The 23940-nt window shown below is 60.3% G+C and overlaps 2 protein-coding genes across 2 annotated transcripts in view; one reads left to right on the top strand and one right to left on the bottom strand.

Moving 5' to 3' along the window:
• Nucleotides 1–193: 193 nt before the first annotated feature.
• On the bottom strand, nt 194–8636 carry DOK1 (docking protein 1). The gene is made up of 5 exons (XM_060246110.1): nt 8525–8636; nt 2537–2833; nt 2168–2264; nt 1764–1936; nt 194–1389 (listed from the first exon to the last, which is right to left on the bottom strand). The coding sequence occupies exons 1-5, from the start codon at nt 8591–8593 to the stop codon at nt 397–399; spliced, it is 1629 nt and encodes a 542-aa protein (XP_060102093.1). The 5' UTR covers nt 8594–8636; the 3' UTR covers nt 194–396.
• Nucleotides 8637–11991: 3355 nt separating this feature from the next.
• LOXL3 (lysyl oxidase like 3) overlaps nt 11992–23940 on the top strand; it is a 28589-nt gene continuing 16640 nt past the window's right edge. The window contains exons 1-2 of the mRNA XM_060247244.1: nt 11992–12289; nt 12508–12671. Coding sequence (XP_060103227.1) covers nt 11992–12289; nt 12508–12671 — 462 coding nt within the window. The remainder of the gene's footprint in view (nt 12290–12507; nt 12672–23940) is intronic.

Here is a 23940-nt window from a genome sequence, read left to right as displayed (position 1 = left end):
CTGCAGGCTCCCCAGGGGAGGGGGAGAGGCTGGGGGCCTGCTGCTGCCTACTCTCGGGCAGACATTGCCAGGGGCAGCCCCAGCTTCACTACAAGTTGGGCAGCCCCATCGATGCATGGCAGGTGAGGGGGGTGGGGGGAGAGGCGGGGAGCACCAGGAACACCCGGAGCATTCAGCAACAGAAAGGCTGGTCTTTTCTAAACAAAAGGAAGACACCCACACATTTATAGGAAACTTTCCAAAGCATCAGATCCCAGTTCTGGGCTCAGCAACTGGAGCTGCCCCTCTAGGCTGGGGGATTCCTGAGGGTTTGCAGAGGCGGCAGCCACGGAAGCTGCCGGTGGTCCTTCCAGCGGGGCTGCGGGGCTTGCCCTCAAGGGCACTGGCCGCCTGCTCTCAGATCTCCCCCAGGTCCTCAAAGACGGAGGCAGGCCGACTCTCATCCACCGACTGCTCTCTCCCTGGGGGGCCGAGAGGCTTCAGCACCCGGCTGTAGATCGGCTCCCCCGCTTCCTCCTCCTCCTGGGGGGTGTGGTTGTTGTTGTTGTTGCCATTTTTCTGTGGGGGGGCCCCTTCCAGCACCGCAGGGGGCTTCTTGTGAGTCCGGGGGGGCTTTGGGGCTGGCGAAGGCTTGGCGGGCTTGAGCCCCAGATTCTGGTGGAAGGCGGGAACAGCGTAGTCTTCAGCCCCAGGCCAGCAAGGCAGTTCGTAGCCTGCCCTGCACTCCAGGCCCTGAGTCCGCCAGGCCTCCCGAGGGAGGTGGGCCTCATCGTAGATGGGAGCCGGCCTGGGGGCCCGCCCCTCTGGCTCATCGTAGATGTGCCCTCCAGCTCCCTGCCCGCCTCGGCAGCTGCTGGGCACCGGCCCCACCAGCTCGTACAGGGAGCCGGTCCGCCCCAGCCCCCCACCTTCTGCCCGCCTGCTGTCGAGGGGGTCTGCGTAGAGGGGGTCGGGCTGGGGGCCCCTGACAGCGTCCAGGGGCTCCGAGTAGACACTGCCCATGTCCTCAGAGGGCAGGCGGGGGGACTGGGGCGGGGTGCTTTGCCGCTGGGGCACAGGGTCTTGCGTGCCCCACCCCTTCAGAGGAGATGCAGCCCCTCCCTTCTCCGTGCCCCCCCGGGTGCTCCTGGGCCCCCGCCATTCAGGAGGAGCCTCACTCTCCGGGAGCTGCAGGCTGGCGAGGGCACTCTGGAGGTGGCCTGTGTCGCCAGAGGAGGCCTCAGCGGAGTCCAGGGAGCTGCCGCTCTGCCGGTTTTCTTCTGCCTGGGCCTTCTGCTGCTGGATGGCAGCCTCCACCACCCGGAAGATCTCGTTCCCTTGCTTGGTCTCAAAGGTGAAGTTGCCGGGGCCGGAGTTGCAGCGTCGGCCAGCTTCGAAGGAGAACATCACCTGCAGGGCAGAAGCAGCCCCACCTCAGCCCCATCGGGAGAGAGACGGCCCCACTGCTGGGGAAGGCTGGCCCACAAATCCCACGGACTGCCCAGAACCCGTCTTTCCTCTCATTCATGCAGACTGACTCCTCCGGGATTGGGCCATGGTGAGGGCCACGCCTTGCCGCTTCAAGAAAGGCAAAATTTTGCCATTCCCACCAACAGTGTCCTTCCAGCTCCCTGTGGCACACATTCCTGGGAGGCCCCTGCCTGGCCCTCGCCCTCTCCAACCCACTCCCCCCACACCCTGCTGGGATGGAGCTAAGGAGCCGAGGGTCAGAGCTGCCTCCTGCTCAACCCACCGGCTCTGGTGGCCCCGCCCCTCCCTCCTACCTTGTCCCGGCCATATCTCCGGAGGAGCCGGTAGGGCCAGGTGTAGAGCAGCTGGCGTGAGTGCGGGTCTTGGAGCAGCAGGCCCTCCCGGGAGGCCTTCAGCAGGTACCCCCCCTGCAGCTTGCAGCGCTCGGCCGCCTCCGTCTTCTGCACTGTCACCCAGAATTCGCTGGCTGTGGCGGGGGGAGGGGGGAAGAGAGACAGGAAAGACCTCCAGTCACCCCTCATAATAGGCACTCCCCCAGCCATGGCAGCCCCCCCCCCACCCTCCGGAGCTGCCCTGTCCCTGTGTCCCCAGCCAAGGTACAGTTCCCAGCCGGGCCTCCTCCTCGGCCCTGTTCTTTTTGCTCAGTTCTGCTGGACTGCCACGGGCAGGGAGCAGAGGGGGGCGGGGGGGCTCCCACCTTCGTCTCGGGAGCAGTAGATGGAATTGGTGGCCATTTCCAGGGGGCTCGGCCCACGGGGTTCAGATGCAGCTGGTGCCCCTTTGCCAGAGTTGCCCTGCCAGGAAAGGAGAGGCAGCGTTGGAGCCCAGTGCCTCCCACCCCAGCTCAGCGCCCTCCCTTTCCACCCCTCAAGCGCTGAGGCCCCGGCCCAACACCCCAGGGAGCAGAGAGTATCAGAAGGAGGGGGAAAGAGGGCAGACCCCCAAAGGCTGACCGCGAGCACAGCCATCGTGGGCCCAAGGGCAAGGGGAGATGGGGGCCAGACCAAGAGGGCAAGGTCTTTGCCTCCCCCGTTCCCCGCGTGACCCCAGAAGGCCCCCCACTTACCGGGAAAGCGGCCTCACAGAGCTTGGCCATCCACTCATCCGTCTCCTGCGGCTCAGCGGCAAAGAGGTAGGTGCGCTCGCTGGTCTCCAGGCGGAAGGCTGCCAGGCCCTCCTTGGGGACGCCGTCTGGGGCAGGGGCCACGCTCACACAGTCCGCCAGGCGCACAATCTTCTTGTCCAGGCGCTTGGTGCTGACTCTGTCCGCCACAGCCGCCCCCTCCTTGCCATCAAAAAACTCCAAGCGAGCCACGCCGTGAGGACTTGCCGCATACAGCACGAACCAGCCCTTCTTCCACCGCTAGGGAGAGACATCGTGAGAGCCTCACAGGAGCAGCCCTTTTCCCCAGAAGGAAATCCGGACGGCCTGTCTGTGCAGAGAGGCAGAACCACCCCGCCTTCACCAGCACTCTGCTCAAAGTGGATCTGCTCACACTCTCTGGCTCTCTCTCCTCACTCTGCCCCCGCCAGATCCCTTAGAGGGAGGGGCATGTGCCTGCAAGGCAAGGAGGAGACACCCCCCATCGACACCCCCCTCCCCTGATGTCCCCACACGTGGGACCTCCAGAGTCATCTAGTCCAGCCCCCTGCACTGTACCTCTAACCACCCTCCCTCTCTTCATCTGCCCAAGTTCACAGAATCCGCATTGCTGTCAGGTGGCCATCTTGCCTCTGTTTGAAAACCTCCTCCAAAGGAGAGCCCACCACCTCCTGAGGAAGCCTGTTCCACGGAGGAAGTTCTTCCTAATGTTTAGACAAAAACTCTTGATTCGTTTTCAATCCATTGGTTCCGGTCCAACCTGGGGCAACAGAAAACAATTCTGCACCACCCTCTATAGGACAGCCCTTCAAGTACTTGAAGACAGTGATCAGATCACCTCTCAGTTGTCCCCTCTCCAGTCTAAACATGCCCAGCTCCTTCAACCTTTCTTCATAGGACTTTGTCTCCAGACTCCTCACCATCTTTGTAGCCCTCTTCTGGACCAATTCCAGTTTGTCTATATCCTTCTTAAATTGCAGTACTCAGAACTGAACGCAATACTCTTGGTGAAGTCTAAGGAGAGCAGAGCAAAGCAATACCATCACTTTGTATGATCTGGACGTTATACTTCTGTTAATACAGCCCAAAATTGCATTGGCCTTTTTAGCCACTGCATCACACCGCTGACTCATGTTCAATATATGTTCCACTAAGACTCCTAGATCCTTTTCAGATATACAACTGCCAAGACAAGTCCCTCCCATCCTATAATGATGGACTGGATTTTCGCTATCTAAATGCAGAACTTGACATTTATCCCTGTTACAATTCCTGTCCTGGGCATGGCTACACACTCCCCTCCACCCCGAACCAACATCTGACGACTGACGGAGGCATGCCCTCCCCTGGCGCACTGCTGGCGTTGCCACTCTAGACAAGACCACACTTGAGCCGCTGCCCATCTCCTTCGGCCTCTGCTGTGGCACGAGGAGGGCCAAAGAGACGCTGACTGAAGGCCACAACCAGAGGTCGAAAGGGAGCCAAAGCCCCCACCTGCTGTTGCCCCCCCCCACTGGCATTCATGGACTCTTTGCTTCTGAATGTGAACGGAGGTTCCATGTAGGCAAATGGCCATCAACAGGCATCTCCTCAATGGATGTGTCCACGTCCTTTTTGAAGGCAGCTGTGCAAGTGCTTTTCACGATATCCAGAAGTGTTTCCTTTTGGGCATCCAGGATCTCCTGCCCATAGGTTTGAGCACTATGAGATACAAAAGAGGAAATCTTGTCGCTACACATCTGTCCACCTCATTCTGTGCTCTCTCCCTTAATTGGTTTTTCCTGATCTGAGAAGTCCCAGCAGACTCTTCAGCCTCCCCCCCCAGCCCCCTCAGCACCTGGGTTGCCCTTTTCCCAGCTCAGCAATGTCCTTCTTGAGATATGGGGGTGACCAGAAGTGCCCCCAGGATTCCCAGTGAGGCTGCACCACAGAGATCCCAGGGCCATCACAGGGTCAGCTCTTTCGTTCTCAGTTCCTTTTCTAACAATCCCCAGCAGAGTTCCCCTTTTCCGCTCCTGCATCACAGGATCCACTACAACTCCAGTGTCAGTTTCCTTCTGGCTCTTGGCCCAGTCTGAATGCATCCCAGGGGGCTTCCCACCCCCTCCCAGCGGGCAGCATCTCACACTCGCCAGCAGAGAGCTTCATTTGCCTAGTAGAGAAAGAGAGCTTCAATTTTATCTGCCTCAGTGTTCAGCTTCCGGAATAATTTGGTATTGTCCACAAACCTGGACACTGCGCTGCTCCAATCCCAGGTCATTTATGAACAAATTAAATAGCCCAGTTCCAATCGTAATCCTTGCAGGGCCCCGTGGCAGGAACGGTCTGGTTAGTCCTCTCCTCTGCTTCCTGCTTGAATGCTTGTCTTCACACACAGGAGTGTTTGCTGAGGGACTTCATCAAAAGCTGTTTGTAACTCTATATCACGTCTCCCAGATCACAAAATGCTCCCCAAAGTGGAAGAAACGGGACTTTAAACCACAGAGGTCCTTCCGGGGGGCGGGGGCGCTTCTTCCCCTTCTGTGTGTTTAGCAGTTCCATCTTCCAGCAACCGTCTCTTGGCCCAGCCTCCCCACACTGTAGGATGATCACCCCAGATACTCTACAGGCATCGCAACATGTGGAAGGGAATGGAAGCCCCACTTGCAGCATCAAGTGCTAACGAAGCCCAGGCCTCGCTTCAAGGTGGCGGCGGCTGATCACTCTGCAGCTGTCTTCTTTCCAATCTTGCCCAGACCCTCCCAGCCACTGGCTGGCCCGACTGGGAGAGGAGGCAGCAAAGGAGGCTGGCAGCCATCCTCCTCAACAGTCACACGGAAACCTTGGAATGTCCCAGAAAGCAAGCTGTGCCATGCCAGCTCCAGACAGGGCCCAGCTTGGGCCAAGGTGCAGTTGGGGGGCTGACACCCGGCTGGATGCAGGAGATGAAGGCCGGTCTCTACTGAGGCCGAATCCCAACAAATTGGCAGAAGCAGCCGCACTGGTTTGAGTTCTTCAATGAATACCCAAAGCAGCAAAACAGAAAGACCCACCACTGAGCCTCCAGAACAGGCGACGACACTGCCAAAGCACCCAGTGAGGTCTGGAGGACAACTACTGCTCGGTCTGGGAGACTCCTGTGCTGCTCCTGCCTTTCCAGGGAACTTGTCCGGGTAGCCCACAGGCGACTGGACAGGCCACAGCTGTCCATCAAGTGTGACACAGAGTGTTGGACTGGATGGGCCACTGGCCTGATCCAACAGGGCTCCTCTTATGTTCTTAAAGGCTCAAGGGAAAGGAAGCCCACTGCTGGATTAGATCAGGTTTCATTTCCAGGTCAGGGCCCTTGAACTGGCCGATGCTTTCCTCAGCAGCAGGGAAAGGCTGCCCAATGGAGAGGAATTGAGCACTACAGAGCCCAATCACAGAACAGGAGGTGGAAACAACTTAACCTAGACAGAGTCTCTTCTGGCTTAACTGGTTGGAAGGCCAGACAGAACAACAAAGAATGACTGCTGAAGAAAAGTCCAGATGCTGAGCCGCAGCAGCAACTGATACCTTAAAGACTGGCAACATTTCTTCTGGCAAGCACTGTGTTTGACTTTGGCTGCAGCTGCACTAAAGGAGGGAAGTCACACCCACCCACCCACTGCGGAAGCAGGAGCAAGTGGCGTGGAGCTCCGAGGGGGCCATGTCCACCCCTTGGCTGCCCCCACGGTCCAGCCCAGTTCCCTTTGCCACATGGAGAACCGCCCTGCTTTGGTGGGGTAGGGCGGGATATAAATCAAATAAAATGAAAAAAGAACCTTGCTGTCCCCCTTCTCCACAGGGCTGGAGCAAGACAACCGAAGCACAGCTGTGCCATTTTCAAGGGGAAATTGAGCTCTATCCCCTCCCTGGACTGGCTGTGAGCCGAGCCGCCCCACAGACGTTGGCGTCCCCACCCACCCTGCCACTTCTCCTCTGCGCTGGAGCCATGGGGAAAGCCCTGCCCCCCCCCAGATGTCACAGGGGGAGGGGGGAGGAAAAAAAGCTCCCGGCGGAAGGTGCCTCAATGCTGCCCCAGATCTGAAGGACAATTACAAAAAGTCTCACAGCCACAGACGTCAAATACAACTGTCTGGTTCTTTCCATTCTGATTTTTCTGTCTTCAGCATTACTGGGAAATGGGAAATGTGGAGGCCAGGATCTCTTCACTCCACCTCTTCCAAACAGAAACGTCTAGTCCTGTTCTACACAGGCAACGCTGCATTTCCTCAGGTAGTGCTGTGCTTGAGAGATTCTGTGCACTGAAACCCGCAGAAAGGCCCCAGCTGGATATTGGGGGGGAGGTGGAGTTCAGGGGTGCAATCAGCTGCCTAGGAAGGTGGGGAGCTCCCCTCACCGGCTGTCTTCAAGCAGATGCTCGGTCCTGCTGCACTGAGCAGAGGTTGGAATAGATGACCTCTATGGACCCTTCTGTGATCCTAATTACATCTTATAGAGTTATTATTTGTTTAGCTATTAAAAGACCTGTATCCCAGCATGCTCTTAACACTACACAATGATGACCCCTGACTCAAATTAAAAACGCAACCTCCAAACAGCTCAGTGACAACAAAGCCAGGAGTCCCCTCCGGTCACAGAGGGAAGGGCCTGCCATGGCCAGCCAGCTCCCCCTGCAGGCCAGGCGACCTATGCTCTCCACAGGGGCCTCACTCCATCTCCATGCGCCAGCAGAAAAGGTTCACAGGATTCGGCCGGCTGGATAGAAGTCAGCAGAAGCACCTCGGATTTCTGCCACCTCAGCAGCGAAGGTCTCTGCCCCAAATCCAGGAGGGCTGCACCCCCACCCTTGGGAAGTCCCGCCTTCACAACTCCCATCACTCAGAAGAGCCCCAGGACTCCACCCGCCAAATGCCCAGAGGTCTAAGGGGTGTGCAGAATTGTAGCCTGTCCATAGATTGGGGGGGGGGGGGGGGCTGTCTTAGTGGAAGCAGCAGAACACCCGGAAGGCCAACCAAGTTTTATTCCAGCAGGGCTGAGTCTTTGCCGGCAACTCCCGCCGCCCCCCCGGGGTTTCAGGCACAATGGAATGAAAAGAGACATAACAGTCATGCATGGGGGGTGGTTTTTACAATGAATTAGCATACAGGATGATAAAGCGCCCAATGCTTTCGATAGAGGAAGTCAGTGCGCTAATTTACTCCCCCCCCCATGCGAATGACTTGTTCCTACTTCCCTTCCGTTGTGCCTGCAGGCGGCAGCCTCTCCCCCCCCCCCCCCCCGCAGGCCTGGACGGAAACGCCTCGGCTGGCCATGGAGGGCCCTGCCTAGGCTCCCGCTCTGTTCTGTGAGCGGTCCACCTGCCTCGTCGGCGGGGCTCTCTCCCCAGCCCTTGAGACGAAAGGGAGGCATTCGGCGGCGACCCAGATTGCTGGGGGGAGGAGGGAGAACTGGGAGGCTGCCTCTGCCCCCCTCCCTTCCCATTCGCAAGGGGCAAACCGTTAGGACCTCTTCCCGCCCCCTCGCACGCCCCCCAAATGGGACGGGGGGGGCAGCAGCCCCAGCAGCCGCTTTTCCGCAAGCGGGGGGGGGCGCCTTTCAAGTAGCTCCCCTCCCTGCCATGCCACCGCCGACTTCCGCCCCCCCTCCCGGGCCGCTGCAGCAGGCCTGCCAGTGCGCTCCCCCAGGAGGCCGGGGGGGGGGGGGAGGCCGTGGCCGGGGGTGCAGCCAAGCGGGAGGGGGCCCCGCCGACGGTCGCGCAGAAGGCTCGGGGAAGCCAGCCGGCGGCCAAGGCGAGAAGACTTCCGGGCTGGGGCGGCCAGGCCGAGGCGGGCACCCTTCTCCTTCCCCACCCCGACGGGGCCCCCGCCCAGCGGCGCGGAGAGCGGAAGCGCAGCGCCCGCGGGCGGGCGGTGGGGCCAGGCAGGGGGCGCCGCCCCGCTCTCTCTCTGTCTCCTCCCTCCCTCCCTCCCTCCCGGTCTCGCCTACCTTGGCCCCGAGGCGCAGCCCCGACGGCTGCTGGAGGAGGAGCGGGCCCGCCTTCACCGGGGGGTCCATGCCGGCGCGCGGCCGGGAGCGGGAAGGCGGCGGCAACGCGAAGTCCGGGGCCGCCCCTTCGGAAGAGGGCGAGGCCAGCTGCCTGCCTGGCTACTCCGGCCGGCCCCGCCCCGCCCCGGCAGAGGAAGGCGCGCCGCCAGAGAGCAGCGGGGGGGGGGGGAGAGGGGAGATCGCCCAGCCCTCCCGCCGGGTCCTGCTGGAGGGGGGGAGGTGCCCCCAGGCGGGGCTGGCAGCAGCGGGCCTGGGACCGCGCGCCCCTCCGTGGGCTGCCGTGCAAAAAAAAAGGGAAGCCGAGGGCCTGGAGCACAGCACGAACCTTCCGTCGCGCCCCCACGAGCCCTGCAGCGCCCCCCAGGGCTGTTTTAGTAGAAAAGGCCCAGCTGGAGCTAATTTGCATATTGGGCCACACCCCTGGGGTCACCATGGTTTCACAGAGGGCTTTTTTGTAGAAAAAGTCCAGCAAGGACTCATTTACATATCAGGCCACACCCCATGACGCAACTAACGGAACGGCGTTCCTGCTCCAAGCTGTGTCAGCGAGAGCCAGCTCAGGGACTTCAAGCCTCCCGCTCACACGTGCCCGGAGCACACGTGTCTCTGCCGCAGCTCAAAGTGGGATTTCTGCTCACAAGACGGGAGCGTCGAGGCAGCGCTCGGGGAGATAATACCGGGGGGGGGGGGGGGGGGGCGGCGCCAGACGCCAGCCTGGCTTGGGGTGCGGGAGAGGCTAGGCCGGCCGGGGGCATCCGCTGGGGGGGGGCCTTGAAGAACCGGCAGGCCGAGTTCTCTCTGCGGTGGAGCTGCTTCCTTCGGCAGCCGGCTGTGGGGGCGTGGTGAGGAGAGAGCCGGGTTCGATTCCCCTCCCCCCGCGCCTGCAGCCAGCGGGGTGATCTTGGGCCAGTCCCTCTCCTCTAGTCTCAGCCCCGGCGGCCTCCCCTCCTCCCGCTGCTGCTGCTTCCTGTGCCCGCGGGCCGCAGCCGGCTCCTCCGCGAGCGCCCCCCCCCCCGCCCGCCTGCCAGGCCCACCCGGGACCCCCCTCGGTCTCCGGCTGCAGCGGCGGGGGCGCCTCCTCCTCCTGGGCCGCTCGCCCCCCCCCCCCCGTCCATCGAGGCTCGTCGGGGGTCCAGGCAGGGTCTCCAGCCCCCCCCCCCCCCCGAGAAGCAGAGGAGGCGAGGCGAGGCTGCAAGGCCTCCCTCCGGCTCCCGCCTGGAGCACCGCGCTGCGCCCCTCCCTCCCTCCCTGCTGCCCGGGGTCGTCCTCCTGCGAGGGCTCGCTTGCCCCCCGACGGCCGGGGCTGGGCGGGAGGGCTGCGGCTGCTGCGGCTGCTCCGAGGGGCGGAGTGGCGGCGGGGCGGGCCTGGGAGGCGCCCCCAGGGGCAGCGCAGGCGGGCGGCCCGTTAGTCGGCGGCGCAGGCGGGTCGGGTCGGGTCGAGGGAGCGGCGAGAGGTCAGTGGCCAGGCCCGCGCCGGGAGGGGACGGGAGGGGAGGGGGCGCCGGAGGAGCTTCCCAGCCGCCGCGCTCTCTTGCTCGCACTTGGGCAGGGAGGGGAGGGGTGGGGGGCGCCGGCTGGGCCTGCCTGCCTGCCTCCCTTCCACGTCCCCAGCAGCGCCGGGCGGCCTGGGCGGCGAGCGGGCTGAGCACCGGCGGGGGGGGGGGCAGCTGCCCCGAAGAGAGACCCTCCGCCCCCCTCCGGCTCCCCCCTCCCCGTCTCTGGCCCCGAAGAGCCAGCCCGGCGGCGGCCAGGGGGGCCAACCAGCCCACCCGCCCGCCCCGAAGGAGCCTCCAGTCCTCCTGAACCCCCCCCCCCCCGTCTCTCCTGGCCGCGCTTCCCCCCTCCCCGCCCCAGGCAACCGGGCGAGGGCTCCGCCCGCCCGCCCACTCCCTCCTCGCGAAGGAAGGCAGCAGCAGCGGCGGCAGCCCTCGAACTCTTTCGGGACTCAGCGGGGATGGGGGGGAGGGGCGCTGGGCCAGGATCCCGGAGGTCTGCGTGCCGCCCCCCCCCCCCGGGTCTTGCATGATCCCTCCCCCCCCCCCGCCGCTCTTTCTCAGCTCCCTTGAGGATCAAAGGGAGGGAGGGGGGGGAGATGGTCCCTTCTGGGGCATGGAATCCCCCCCCCCCCCATCTCCTCTCCCCCACTCGGAAGGAATCCTGCTCCTGGTGCCCCCAGGCTGGCCTTGGGAGTCAAGCCCTTCGACCTGGCCCAAACCCCCTCACCACCAAGTGCCCCAGATTCTGGACCCAGGTGTTGGCATTGCCTCTTGGAGGTCCTGCTAGGGTTGCCAGCAGCCCAGCTGCCCCTGGCTCTCCTGGCCCCGCAGGCAGCTGCACACTTGTGGAGGCACCCAGGAGGACCCCCCCCACACACACACCACTCACAAAGCAGGGCTGGCCTGGGGCAAATCACATGCCCTGACCCTGAAGGAGCTGGCTGGTGGAGTCTCAAAGCCCTGCCATTCATTGCAAAGAATTGTGCTAGTTGGAAAGGCCGGGAACACACCACACTGTGATTTCAACTTGGTGTCTGACAGCGCACACCCACCCCCCTCAGTGCAGGTGGGAGGATAGCCTCTCTTCTCCCCCCCCCCCCCAGAAGGGGGTGCAGAGAATGCGGGGGGGGTTGTGTAGGCCCATGCAGGCCTCTGTCTCGCCCCTGCCACAGCCAGGGGAGCAGAGGGCAGCAGCGGGCGTTTCATCCAGGCCACCAGCCAGGCTCTGGTGCAGAGGGGGCCCACAGACTTACCAAAGGGTCAGATGCTGAACTCAGAGGAGTTCTTTCTCACAGGGAGAGAGATGAGAGAGGGAGGCAAGATCTAGCCTAGCTGACTGGGCCGGGTGTGGACTCAGGGGAGAGTGGCCCTCCCCCCGCATCCTTTGCTCGGGGTGGAGAGGTGTGCACCTTCTTTGTGGGTTTGCGGGGGGGGGGGGGGCGTCAAGCTGGAAGGAAGGCCTCTGGCCCCTGAGAACAGCCTTCTCCCTCCAAGGGCTGGGAAGGGGGCTCCGGTTGTCCTCCTGGCCTGAAGTGTGGGGCAAGAGGTGGGGCATGGGCCTCTGCTCTCCTGGTGGATGCAGGGATGGAGGGAACCCTCATGACGTCTGCAGATGGCACAGCTGCGGGGGGTGCTGAAACCGTCAGCAGCGAGAGATGCGGAGGGCCACTTCTCAGCATTTGTCCAGGGAATGGAAAGAGCCAGACAGGTTGTCCTGTGGCCATGGCGGGGGGGGGGGGCGGGGGATGAGGTAACTGGGAACTGCCCTCGTCCCATTAGGTCTCCTCCTGGGGAGGGGGTGCAAGGGCCCCTGGGTGCTGGGAGGGGAGGCTGCAAGGAGCCCTCTCCCTCCTTTTCCACCCAGCCTCCTGACACCCCTCCTTTCCCACCCAGGTCCAGGCCGTGGTCACCATGGGTGCCGCTTGTGGGAGGTGGGAGCTGCTCAGCCTCTGGTGTGGCATCTGGCTGTGGGTGAGCGCAGCTGAGCCAAGCCCTCCGACGCCCACGGGGCAGAGCCCCCTGCAGCTCCGGCTGGCAGGCTACCCCCGCAAGCACAACGAGGGGCGCATCGAGGTCTTCTACAACCAAGAGTGGGGCACCATCTGTGACGACGACTTCACCCTGGCCAATGCCCACGTTCTCTGCCGCCACCTGGGCTTTGTCGCTGCCACCGGCTGGACCCACAGTGCCAAATATGGCAAAGGCTCCGGTGAGTTCAGCTAGTCTGGCTGCAGTGGGGTGGGGGGGAGCGTGGAGAAGCCCTCCATTCCCCTCCTCTGCAGGTCAGCCTCAGGCCCAAGAGGGGCAGGCAGAGGAGAACCCCGGGGGCCCCACCCCCTCTGGCCCTGGCAGGGGGCGGGGCTTGTGTGACCTCCCTTCCCGGCCTCATTTCTCTGGCATGACTGGGGCCCCCTCCCCCACACACAGGGCGTATCTGGCTGGACAACCTGAGCTGTGGTGGGGGCGAGAAGAGCGTGTTGGACTGCCGCTCACGGGGCTGGGGCAACAGCGACTGTTCCCACGAGGAAGATGCCGGCGTCATCTGCAAGGACGAGCGCATCCCTGGCTTTGTCGCTTCCAATGTGATTGAGGTGGGTCTCCTCAGGGACGTGGGGGCCCCGGCTGGAGCTTCGGCCTCAGCAGACCACACGACAACTGGCAGGCGCATCTCCTTAGCAGCCCCAAAGAGAGGGAGACAGGAGAGGGGAGGGGAGGAGTCCAGGCTGGTGCGAATGGGGGGAGGGAGAGGGTGGGGATGCCAAGAACACCCCCCTTGAAATGTTTCTGGCAGGTGGGCCCTGCCGGGGCGGGGCCCACTCATAGCACTCCAGGAGTCACTTTTCAGACCATGCGGTGGGCTGCTGACAGTGTATGTGGCCAGTCTGGAACCTGGTCCCAGCATCCTTGAAGGTTCCCTTGTGCTGCCTGCTTCTCTCTTGGAATCTCTGGCCTCCTTCGCCAGTGAGGAGCCTTGATTCATGACAGACCCACCTTTCCTACCTCACCTCCTCCCTTTCCCCCTTACACAGAGCCTTGACACCCCCCCCCGCCTTCCCCCCCCCTCCATAAGGAGAATTTCCCTTCCCATCTCTGGAGCAGTGACTCAGGAAAGCTTGCACCACAGTAAATACTTAGTCTCTGCTTGATTTATTTCACAAAATGTACACCCACATTTCTGCCTCATAAATCCTACCAAAGTGGCTAACAAATTGAAAGGTGCATAATAAAATTATTACATTTTTGAAACCATTTAAACCATCAAAAATGTGTAATTAAAACAAAGCAAGAGTTAAAATGTATCCAAAACCTGTAGTGGGCAGGAAAGAGGGAACTGTAGAGAGAACAGTAAGCAAAACAAAAAAATCCTTTGCCCATCAGTGGAAGACGGATGAGGGTCTCTGAGGGTGGGGAGGGGAGTTGCAGTGTTTTGGTGCCCTCATAGAATCACAGAATCATAGCATTGGAAGGGACCTCTAGGGTCATCTAATCCAACCCCCTGCACAATGCAGGAAACTCACAGATATCGCCCCCCCCTTAAATTAACAGGATCCGCATTGTTGTCAGATGGCCATCCAGCTTCTGTTTCAAAACCTCCAAGGACGGAGAGCCCACCACCTCCCAAGGAGGAAGCCTCTTCCACTGAGGAACCACTCTTAATGGTCAGGAAGTTCTTCCTAATGTTGAGTCGGAAACTCTTTTGATTTAATTTCAACCTGTTGGTTCTGGTCCTACCTTCTGGGGCCACAGAAAACAATTCCACACCCTCTTCTCTATGAGAGCCCTTCAAGTACTTAAAGATGGTGATCCTATCACCTTTCAGCCGCCTCCTCTCCAGGCTAAACAACTGCAGCTCCTTCAGCCTTTCTTCATAGGACTCGGTCTCCAGACCCCTCCCCATCTTTGTTGCCCTGGCTGAGAAGGCCCTGCCTCGGCTGGCTGCAGTGGCCAGCTCTTCTCTGCCCCCGAAAGGCAGCAGCTGGGGAAGTGGCCAGAGCTGGGGGGAAAGGCACTCCGAGCCACGGCTGTCAGCTGCTTCTCCAGTGCTGGAGCACCCTCCGCACTGCAGCCTTGTTCCTGAGTGCAACCTCAGCCAGAACAGGGAACCCCGGCAATCCTCCTCTGGCTTCCACTCACTAGTGGTGCTCCCATCCAGCTTATTTGCCCTCATCCACTCTCTGGGCGGAGTCCCACCACCCACATATTAGTGACAGCCCTGCCCAGCTCTCCGGATGACCCCACCCACCCCCATGGCTTCATGTAGGGGGGACGAGATGGAGCCCCCCCCCAGCATCACCTCCTGAAGCCAACTGGCTGCTCCTTCCAGCCTGGAAAGGTGGCCCGGAAGAGCATCGGGATCAGGAGCCACAGAAAGGGCTGAGAGAACCAGCCCCGTCTCCCAGCACAGGGCAAGTGGGGCTCCCTCTTTCAGCCCCCCCTCCAGGCCTCAAACTCTGTCGGAAGGGGCCTGAAGAAGGCTCCTCCTCCTCCTCCTTCAGGAAAGCTTGGAATTGTCCAACCACCATCTCTTCAGTCTCCTGGCTCAAGGCAGGAGTCAGCAATGAAGATCCTGTGAACTGAGGGGGAGGCGTTTGTGAGTTTCCTGCCTTGTGCAGGGGTTGGACTAGATGATCCTGGAGGTCCCTTCCAACTCTAGGATTCTGTGGTTCTAAGAATGGGAGAGCTCAGGCTGGTTGACCCCACCCCCCACCTTCTCCTTCACTTTGCTAGACAGACCAGCGGGACGGTTGCCTTTTCTTTTGCAATGAGCAGGGGAAAAGGCCCCGCCTGCCTGCCTGTCACCACCAAGATGCTCCCAGCCTTGTGGGACCCTGCCAACATCTGAGGGGGGCGGCGCAGCTGGATTCCACACTCCCCCCCCCCCCCCGCAGCATCTGTGCTGCTTTAGCTCTGGGGCTCTGGGAAGGAGAATTTCCTTCTGCTTGGAGCCTTGCATAACCGTGCAGTAGTCCAGCCAGACCCCTCCCCCTCAGGCTCCCCAAATGGGGGGGCGGGGTGGGTGTGCTTTTCTCTAGAAGGGACCTCCAGGGTCATCTAGTCCAGCCCCCTGCACAACACAGATATTGCCCCACCCCCAGTGGCCCCTGCTCCACAAAAGACCCCTCCAGGACCCCTGGCCAAACTGGCCTGGAGAAAAATTCCTGCCTGACCTCAAAGTGTCAATCAGCGTTTCCCTGGGCATTTCAGAAAGGGCCACGAGCACTGGTGCAGCCCTTCCCGCCCTCTTTCTCATGGTCTGCCTAATTCACAGAATCAGGATTGCTATCCAGTGGCCATCTAGCCTCTGTTTAAAAACCTCCTCCAAGGAAGCAGAGCCCACCACCTCCCGAGGAGGAAGCCTGTTCCACTGAGGAACCGCTCTAACCGTCAGGAAGCTCTTCCTAATGTTGAGCTGGAAACTCTCTTGATTTAATTTCAACCCATTGGTTCTGGTCCTGCCTTCTGGGGGCAGAGAAAACAATTCCACCCCATCCTCTAGATGACAGCCCTCAAGGACTTGAAGATGGTGATCCTCTCACCTCTCAACCATCTCCTCTCCAGGCTAAACATCCCCAGCTCCTTCAATCTTTCTTCACAGGACTTGGTCTCCAGACCCCGCACCATCTTCATCGCCTTCCTCTGGACCCGCTCCAGCCCTTTACTGCTTCCTCTTTGCTACCTCTGGACATGTTCTACCTCTTTACCACTTCCACACCCACAATCCTTGCTCTTCTCTTGCAAGGGCAAAGTCTGTTCTTGTGGAAGAGTCTTCTCTTGACAAACAGGTGGGGGGTGCAGGGGGATGTGTGTCAAATACCCCCAAGGCTTGGCTTGCTTGGAAGCTCCCCTGACCAGGCAGTCTTTGGGGAAAAAACCACTAGTTTTCTTTATTAAACTAAGAAATACAGGTATATCAAATAAGCCCGTCTCTCTCTCCCCCACACACTCACTCACTCGCACTTATCTGGAACATCATAGCATCACCTCGTCCCACCCGCTGCTCAATGCAGGATTGGGCTAGAGCATCCCTAACAAGTGTCCGTCCAGCCTCCGCTTCAGCTACAAGCTGGTTGAGCTGCAGGCCTGCGTGCTCCAGCTATTGCACAGAGCTGTTGTGAAAGACCTTTTCCCCTGGAGCCCCCGAGGGAGCCTTCTCAGCCCTTCCCTTCCCTCCTCTTCAGCTGTCCTCCCGACCACCCCGCCCCATGGAGGAGGAGGAGTCCCAAGTCCCAGCAGGAGGAGGTGACCACAGCCTTGGGCAGGGGGCTGTTTATGGCCCTTCAGGCTAGGGCACTCAGGAGCCCCCCCTGCCCCAGGGCTGTGAGGTGAAGGGAGAGGCAGCTGGGGTGTCGTGGCCAAGAGCACAGATTCTTATCTGGGAGAACCAAGTTTGAGTCACCACTTCTCCTCCATGTGCAGCCAAGTGGTGTGACTTTGAGTCAGTCACAGTGCTTAAAAGAGCATCTCTCTCTGGAAGCAGGGAAAAGGGGCTGTGCTAAGTCTCCAAAGTGCCCCATCTCCCCCACCCCCCACCACACCAAGATTTGTGGATCATTCCCCCTGGTGGGTTGGATGTCCCCACGCTCTAACTACTGCTCCCACCAGCTCCCAGTGGTTTTACTCCCCTGCAAATGTGGGGCACACGCATGCCAAGCGTCCCATGACCCTGGGGCTTCTCCTGAGGCAGCCCTTCAAGGACTTGAAGATGGTGATCCTATCACCTCTCAGCTGCCTCCTCTCCAGGCTAAACATCCCCAGCTCCTTCAACCTTTCCTCCAGACCCCTCACCATCTTTGTCGCCCTCCTCTGGACCCGTTCTAGCTTGTCTAGATCCTTCTTAAAATGTGGTACCCCAAACTGAACACAAGACTCCAGGTGAGGTCTTACCAAGGCAAAGTAAAGCAATACCATCACATCACGTGATCTGGACACTATACCTCTGTTGATACAACCCAGAATTGCATTTGCCTTTTTAGTCACCGCATCACACGGTTGACTCACGTTCAGAGTTTGATCCACTAAGAACCCGAGATCCTTTTCATACATACTACTGCTAAGACAAGTCTCCCCCATCCTATAGCCATGCATTGGATTTTTCCTACCTAAATGCAGAACTTTACATTTATCCCCGTTATAATTCATGTTACTGATTTTAGCCCAGTTTTCCAGCCTGTCAAGGTCATCCTGTTTCTGTGTTTGCAACCCCTCCCAATGCGTCTTCATCTTGACTGAAGGCCGGCCGGGGATGACTTAACACCCGCAGCATTCCTGAGGTCTGTTCGTCATGCTAGAAGCAGGCAGCGGGGGAGGGGGGAGGCACTTGGCCACTTTCTAGCAAGCAGCGCCTCTTCTCCTCCCAGCTGCTCCTGGAGTTGCCACTTTCCTGCTTTTCTGGACTGTGTCCTGGCTGCAGCTGCGGCAACTCCTTTGCCAAGAGCCCCCCCCGCCTCAGCCTCCATCCCTTCTGGGCCTGCCCCCCCTCCTATTTTCCCATGAGCACTTTTGTTTTCCACTCTGCTCCAAGTTGGGGGGGGGGTCCTTTCCGAAGACAGAATTTGGCAGATTGCTGCATTTCGTTCTTCTGCTTCCTTCCTTCTTGAGGGATTGCTTCACCCACCCCAGCCCCGCTCTCAGGCCTTTCTGCCCCAGATGTCCATCCAGCTCCATGTCTGGAAAACGACAGGGCACTCGGCCTGACTGCAGGCACCAACTCGTGGGCTGCAGCCAGCCATCTTTCTGCACGCTACAGAGAGGCTGTTGGAATTTGTTTTTTAAAAATCACACGCATCACTTCTACTGAGCTCTTCCCTCTTGCGCTGAAGCTGCATTACAAGGAGTATACCCAATCCCAGTGCAGCAGGATGGGGAATGCAGAAATCTGGAACCTACCCAAGATCTGAAGAAGAGCACAAATATTAACGTGACACGTTCAACAATGCAAAGCTGATGTAGCGGGATCCCACTTCACAGCAACAGACACATGCTGCAGCCACAGTCCTTGTCCCGGTAGCTACAACCCCTTTCTGAGTGGTTTTCTCACAAGAGGGCCTCTTCCCCCGTGCCCCAGGCCCTCCCGAAATCCCTCCCAGCAGCTACAACCCCTTTCTGAGTGGTTTTCTCACAAGAAGGCCTCTTCCCCCGTGCCACAGGCCCTCCCGAAATCCCTCCCAGCAGCTTCAGCGCAGCTACAACCCTTTCCGAGTCGTTTTCTCACAAGAGAGCCTCATCCCCCCTGCCCTCCCGAAATCCCTCCCAGCAGCTACAACCCCTTTCCGAGTCGTTTTCTCACAAGAGGGCCTCTTCCCCCGTGCCCCAGGCCCTCCCGAAATCCCTCCCAGCAGCTACAACCCCTTTCCGAGTCGTTTTCTCACAAGAGGGCCTCTTCCCCCGTGCCTCAGGCCCTCCCGAAATCCCTCCCAGCAGCTACAACCCCTTTCCGAGTCGTTTTCTCACAAGAGGGCCTCTTCCCCTGTGCCCCAGGCCCTCCCGAAATCCCTCCCAGCAGCTACAACCCCTTTCCGAGTCGTTTTCTCACAAGAGGGCCTCATCCCCCCTGCCCTCCCGAAATCCCTCCAGGCAGCTACAACCCCTTTCCGAGTCGTTTTCTCACAAGAGGGCCTCTCCCCCCTTGCCCCAGGCCCTCCCGAAATCCCTCCCAGCAGCTACAACCCCTTTCCGAGTCGTTTTCTCACAAGAGGGCCTCATCCCCCCTGCCCTCCCGAAATCCCTCCCAGCAGCTACAACCCCTTTCCGAGTCGTTTTCTCACAAGAGGGCCTCATACCCCCTGCCCTCCCGAAATCCCTCCCAGCAGCTACAACCCCTTTCCGAGTCGTTTTCTCACAAGAGGGCCTCTTCCTCCGTGCCCCAGGCCCTCTCGAAATCCCTCCCAGCAGCTACAACCCCTTTCCGAGTCGTTTTCTCACAATAGGGCCTCATCCCCCGTGCCCCAAGCCTTCCCGAAATCCCTCCCAGCAGCTACAACCCCTTTCCGAGTCGTTTTCTCACAAGAGGGCCTCTTCCCCCGTGCCCCAGGCCCTCCCGAAATCCCTCCCAGCAGCTACAACCCCTTTCCGAGTCGTTTTCTCACAAGAGGGCCTCTTCCCCCGTGCCCCAGGCCCTCCCGAAATCCCTCCCAGCAGCTACAACCCCTTTCCGAGTCGTTTTCTCACAAGAGGGCCTCTTCCCCCGTGCCCCAGGCCCTCCCGAAATCCCTCCCAGCAGCTACAACCCCTTTCCGAGTCGTTTTCTCACAAGAGGGCCTCTTCCCCCGTGCCCCAGGCGCTCCCGAAATCCCTCCCAGCAGCTACAACCCCTTTCCGAGTCGTTTTCTCACAAGAGGGCCTCTTCCCCCGTGCCCCAGGCCCTCCCGAAATCCCTCCCAGCAGCTACAACCCCTTTCCGAGTCGTTTTCTCACAAGAGGGCCTCATCCCCCGTGCCCCAGGCCCTCCCGAAATCCCTCCCAGCAGCTACAACCCCTTTCCGAGTCGTTTTCTCACAAGAAGGCCTCTTCCCCCGTGCCCCAGACCCTCCCAAAATCCCTCCCAGCAGCTACAACCCCTTTCCGAGTCGTTTTCTCACAAGAGGGCTTCATCCCCCGTGCCCCAGGCCCTCCCGAAATCTCTCCCAGCAGCTACAACCCCTTTCCGAGGTGTTTTCTCACAAGAGGGCCTCTTCCCCCGTGCCCCAGGCCCTCCCGAAATCCCTCCCAGCAGCTACAACCCCTTTCCGAGTTGTTTTCTCACAAGAGGGCCTCATCCCCCGTGCCCCAAGCCTTCCCGAAATCCCTCCCAGCAGCTACAACCCCCTTCCGAGTTGTTTTCTCACAAGAGGGCCTCTTCCCCCGTGCCCGAGGCCCTCCCGAAATCCCTCCCAGCAGCTACAACCCCTTTCCGAGTTGTTTTCTCACAAGAGGGCCTCATCCCCCCTGCCCTCCCGAAATCCCTCCCAGCAGCTACAACCACTTTCCGAGTCGTTTTATCACAAGAGGGCCTCATCCCCCCTGCCCTCCCGAAATCCCTCCCAGCAGCTACAACCACATTCCGAGTCATTTTCTCACAAGAGGGCTTCATCCCCCTTGCCCTCACGAAATCCCTCCCAGCAGCTACAACCCCTTTCCGAGTCGTTTTATCACAAGAGGGCCTCATCCCCCCTGCCCTCCCGAAATCCCTCCCAGCAGCTACAACCACTTTCCGAGTCGTTTTATCACAAGAGGGCCTCATCCCCCGTGCCCCAGGCCCTCCCGAAATCCCTCCCAGCAGCTACAACCCCTTTCCGAGTCGTTTTATCACAAGAGGGCCTCATCCCACCTGCCCTCATGAAATCCCTCCCAGCAGCTACAACCCCTTTCCGAGTCGTTTTCTCACAAGAGGGCCTCTTCCCCCGTGCCCCAAGCCTTCCCGAAATCCCTCCCAGCAGCTACAACCCCTTTCCGAGTCGTTTTCTCACAAGAGGGCCTCTTCCCCCGTGCCCCAGGCCCTCCCGAAATCCCTCCCAGCAGCTACAACCCCTTTCCGAGTCGTTTTCTCACAAGAGGGCCTCTTCCCCCGTGCCCCAGGCCCTCCCGAAATCCCTCCCAGCAGGTACAACCCCTTTCCGAGTCGTTTTCTCACAAGAGGGCCTCTTCCCCCGTGCCCCAGGCCCTCCCGAAATCCCTCCCAGCAGCTACAACCCCTTTCCGAGTCGTTTTCTCACAAGAGGGCCTCATCCCCCCTGCCCTCCCGAAATCCCTCCAGGCAGCTACAACCCCTTTCCGAGTCGTTTTCTCACAAGAGGGCCTCCTCCCCCGTGCCCCAGGCCCTCCCGAAATCCCTCCCAGCAGCTACAACCCCTTTCCGAGTCGTTTTCTCACAAGAGGGCCTCATCCCCCCTGCCCTCCCGAAATCCCTCCCAGCAGCTACAACCCCTTTCCGAGTCGTTTTCTCACAAGAGGGCCTCATACCCCCTGCCCTCCCGAAATCCCTCCCAGCAGCTACAACCCCTTTCCGAGTCGTTTTCTCACAAGAGGGCCTCTTCCTCCGTGCCCCAGCCCCTCCCGAAATCCCTCCCAGCAGCTACAACCCCTTTCCGAGTCGTTTTCTCACAATAGGGCCTCATCCCCCGTGCCCCAAGCCTTCCCGAAATCCCTCCCAGCAGCTACAACCCCTTTCCGAGTCGTTTTCTCACAAGAGGGCCTCTTCCCCCGTGCCCCAGGCCCTCCCGAGATCCCTCCCAGCAGCTACAACCCCTTTCCGAGTCGTTTTCTCACAAGAGGGCCTCTTCCCCCGTGCCCCAGGCCCTCCCGAAATCCCTCCTAGCAGCTACAACCCCTTTCCGAGTCGTTTTCTCACAAGAGGGCCTCTTCCCCCGTGCCCCAGGCCCTCCCGAAATCCCTCCCAGCAGCTACAACCCCTTTCCGAGTCGTTTTCTCACAAGAGGGGCTCTTCCTCCGTGCCCCAGGCCCTCCCGAAATCCCTCCTAGCAGCTACAACCCCTTTCCGAGTCGTTTTCTCACAATAGGGCCTCATCCCCCGTGCCCCAGGCCTTCCCGAAATCCCTCCCAGCAGCTACAACCCCTTTCCGAGTCGTTTTCTCACAAGAGGGCCTCTTCCCCCGTGCCCCAGGCCCTCCCGAAATCCCTCCCAGCAGCTACAACCCCTTTCCGAGTCGTTTTCTCACAAGAGGGCCTCTTCCCCCGTGCCCCAGGCCCTCCCGAAATCCCTCCCAGCAGCTACAACCCCTTTCCGAGTCGTTTTCTCACAAGAGGGCCTCTTCCCCCGTGCCCCAGGCCCTCCCGAAATCCCTCCCAGCAGCTACAACCCCTTTCCGAGTCGTTTTCTCACAAGAGGGCCTCTTCCCCCGTGCCCCAGGCCCTCCCGAAATCCCTCCCAGCAGCTACAACCCCTTTCCGAGTCGTTTTCTCACAAGAGGGCCTCATCCCCCGTGCCCCAGGCCCTCCCGAAATCCCTCCCAGCAGCTACAACCCCTTTCCGAGTCGTTTTCTCACAAGAGGGCCTCTTCCCCCGTGCCCCAGACCCTCCCAAAATCCCTCCCAGCAGCTACAACCCCTTTCCGAGTCGTTTTCTCACAAGAGGGCCTCTTCCTCCGTGCCCCAGCCCCTCCCGAAATCCCTCCCAGCAGCTACAACCCCTTTCCGAGTCGTTTTCTCACAATAGGGCCTCATCCCCCGTGCCCCAAGCCTTCCCGAAATCCCTCCCAGCAGCTACAACCCCTTTCCGAGTCGTTTTCTCACAAGAGGGCCTCTTCCCCCGTGCCCCAGGCCCTCCCGAAATCCCTCCCAGCAGCTACAACCCCTTTCCGAGTCGTTTTCTCACAAGAGGGCCTCTTCCCCCGTGCCCCAGGCCCTCCCGAAATCCCTCCTAGCAGCTACAACCCCTTTCCGAGTCGTTTTCTCACAAGAGGGCCTCTTCCCCCGTGCCCCAGGCCCTCCCGAAATCCCTCCCAGCAGCTACAACCCCTTTCCGAGTCGTTTTCTCACAAGAGGGCCTCTTCCCCCGTGCCCCAGGCCCTCCCGAAATCCCTCCCAGCAGCTACAACCCCTTTCCGAGTCGTTTTCTCACAAGAGGGCCTCATCCCCCGTGCCCCAGGCCCTCCCGAAATCCCTCCCAGCAGCTACAACCCTTTTCCGAGTCGTTTTCTCACAAGAGGGCCTCTTCCCCTGTGCCCCAGACCCTCCCAAAATCCCTCCCAGCAGCTACAACCCCTTTCCGAGTCGTTTTCTCACAAGAGGGCCTCATCCCCCGTGCCCCAGGCCCTCCCGAAATCTCTCCCAGCAGCTACAACCCCTTTCCGAGTTGTTTTCTCACAAGAGGGCCTCTTCCCCCGTGCCCCAGGCCCTCCCGAAATCCCTCCCAGCAGCTACAACCCCTTTCCGAGTCGTTTTCTCACAAGAGGGCCTCATCCCCCGTGCCCCAAGCCTTCCCGAAATCCCTCCCAGCAGCTACAACCCCCTTCCGAGTCGTTTTCTCACAAGAGAGCCTCTTCCCCCTTGCACCAGGCCCTCCCGAAATCCCTCCCAGCAGCTACAACCCCTTTCCGAGTCGTTTTCTCACAAGAGGGCCTCATCCCCCGTGCCCCAAACCTTCCCGAAATCCCTCCCAGCAGCTACAACCCCTTTCCGAGTCGTTTTATCACAAGAGGGCCTCATCCCCCGTGCCCCAGGCCCTCCCGAAATCCCTCCCAGCAGCTACAACCCATTTCAGAGTTGTTTTCTCACAAGAGGGCCTCATCCCCCGTGCCCCAAACCTTCCCGAAATCCCTCCCAGCAGCTACAACCCCTTTCCGAGTCGTTTTATCACAAGAGGGCCTCATCCCCCCTGCCCTTCCGAAATCCTTCCCAGCAGCTACAACCCCCTTCCGAGTCGTTTTCTCACAAGAGGGCCTCTTCCCCGTGCCCCAGGCCCTCCCGAAATCCCTCCCAGCAGCTACAACCCCTTTCCGAGTCGTTTTCTCACAAGAGGGCCTCTTCCCCATGCCCCAAGCCTTCCCGAAATCCCTCCCAGCAGCTACAACCCCTTTCCGAGTCGTTTTCTCACAAGAGAGCCTCTTCCCCCTTGCACCAGACCCTCCCGAAATCCCTCCCAGCAGCTACAACCCCTTTCTCAGTCGTTTTCTCACAAGAGGGCCTCATCCCCCGTGCCCCAAACCTTCCCGAAATCCCTCCCAGCAGCTACAACCCCTTTCCGAGTCGTTTTATCACAAGAGGGCCTTGTACCCGGAGCCCCAAGCCCTCCCGAAAGCCTCCCAGTAGCTACAACCCCTTTCTGAGTGATTTTCTCACAAGAGGTCCTTGTTGCTGGAGCCCCAAGCCCTCCTGAAATCCCTCCCAGTAGCTACAACCCCTTTCGGAGTGGTTTTCTCACAA

Source organism: Heteronotia binoei, chromosome 9 (genome assembly GCF_032191835.1).
Source record: "Heteronotia binoei isolate CCM8104 ecotype False Entrance Well chromosome 9, APGP_CSIRO_Hbin_v1, whole genome shotgun sequence".
Lineage (NCBI taxonomy): Eukaryota > Metazoa > Chordata > Lepidosauria > Squamata > Gekkonidae > Heteronotia > Heteronotia binoei.
The sequence above is the reverse complement of the archived record's forward strand: the minus strand, read 5'-3'. Positions and strand labels throughout refer to the sequence as shown.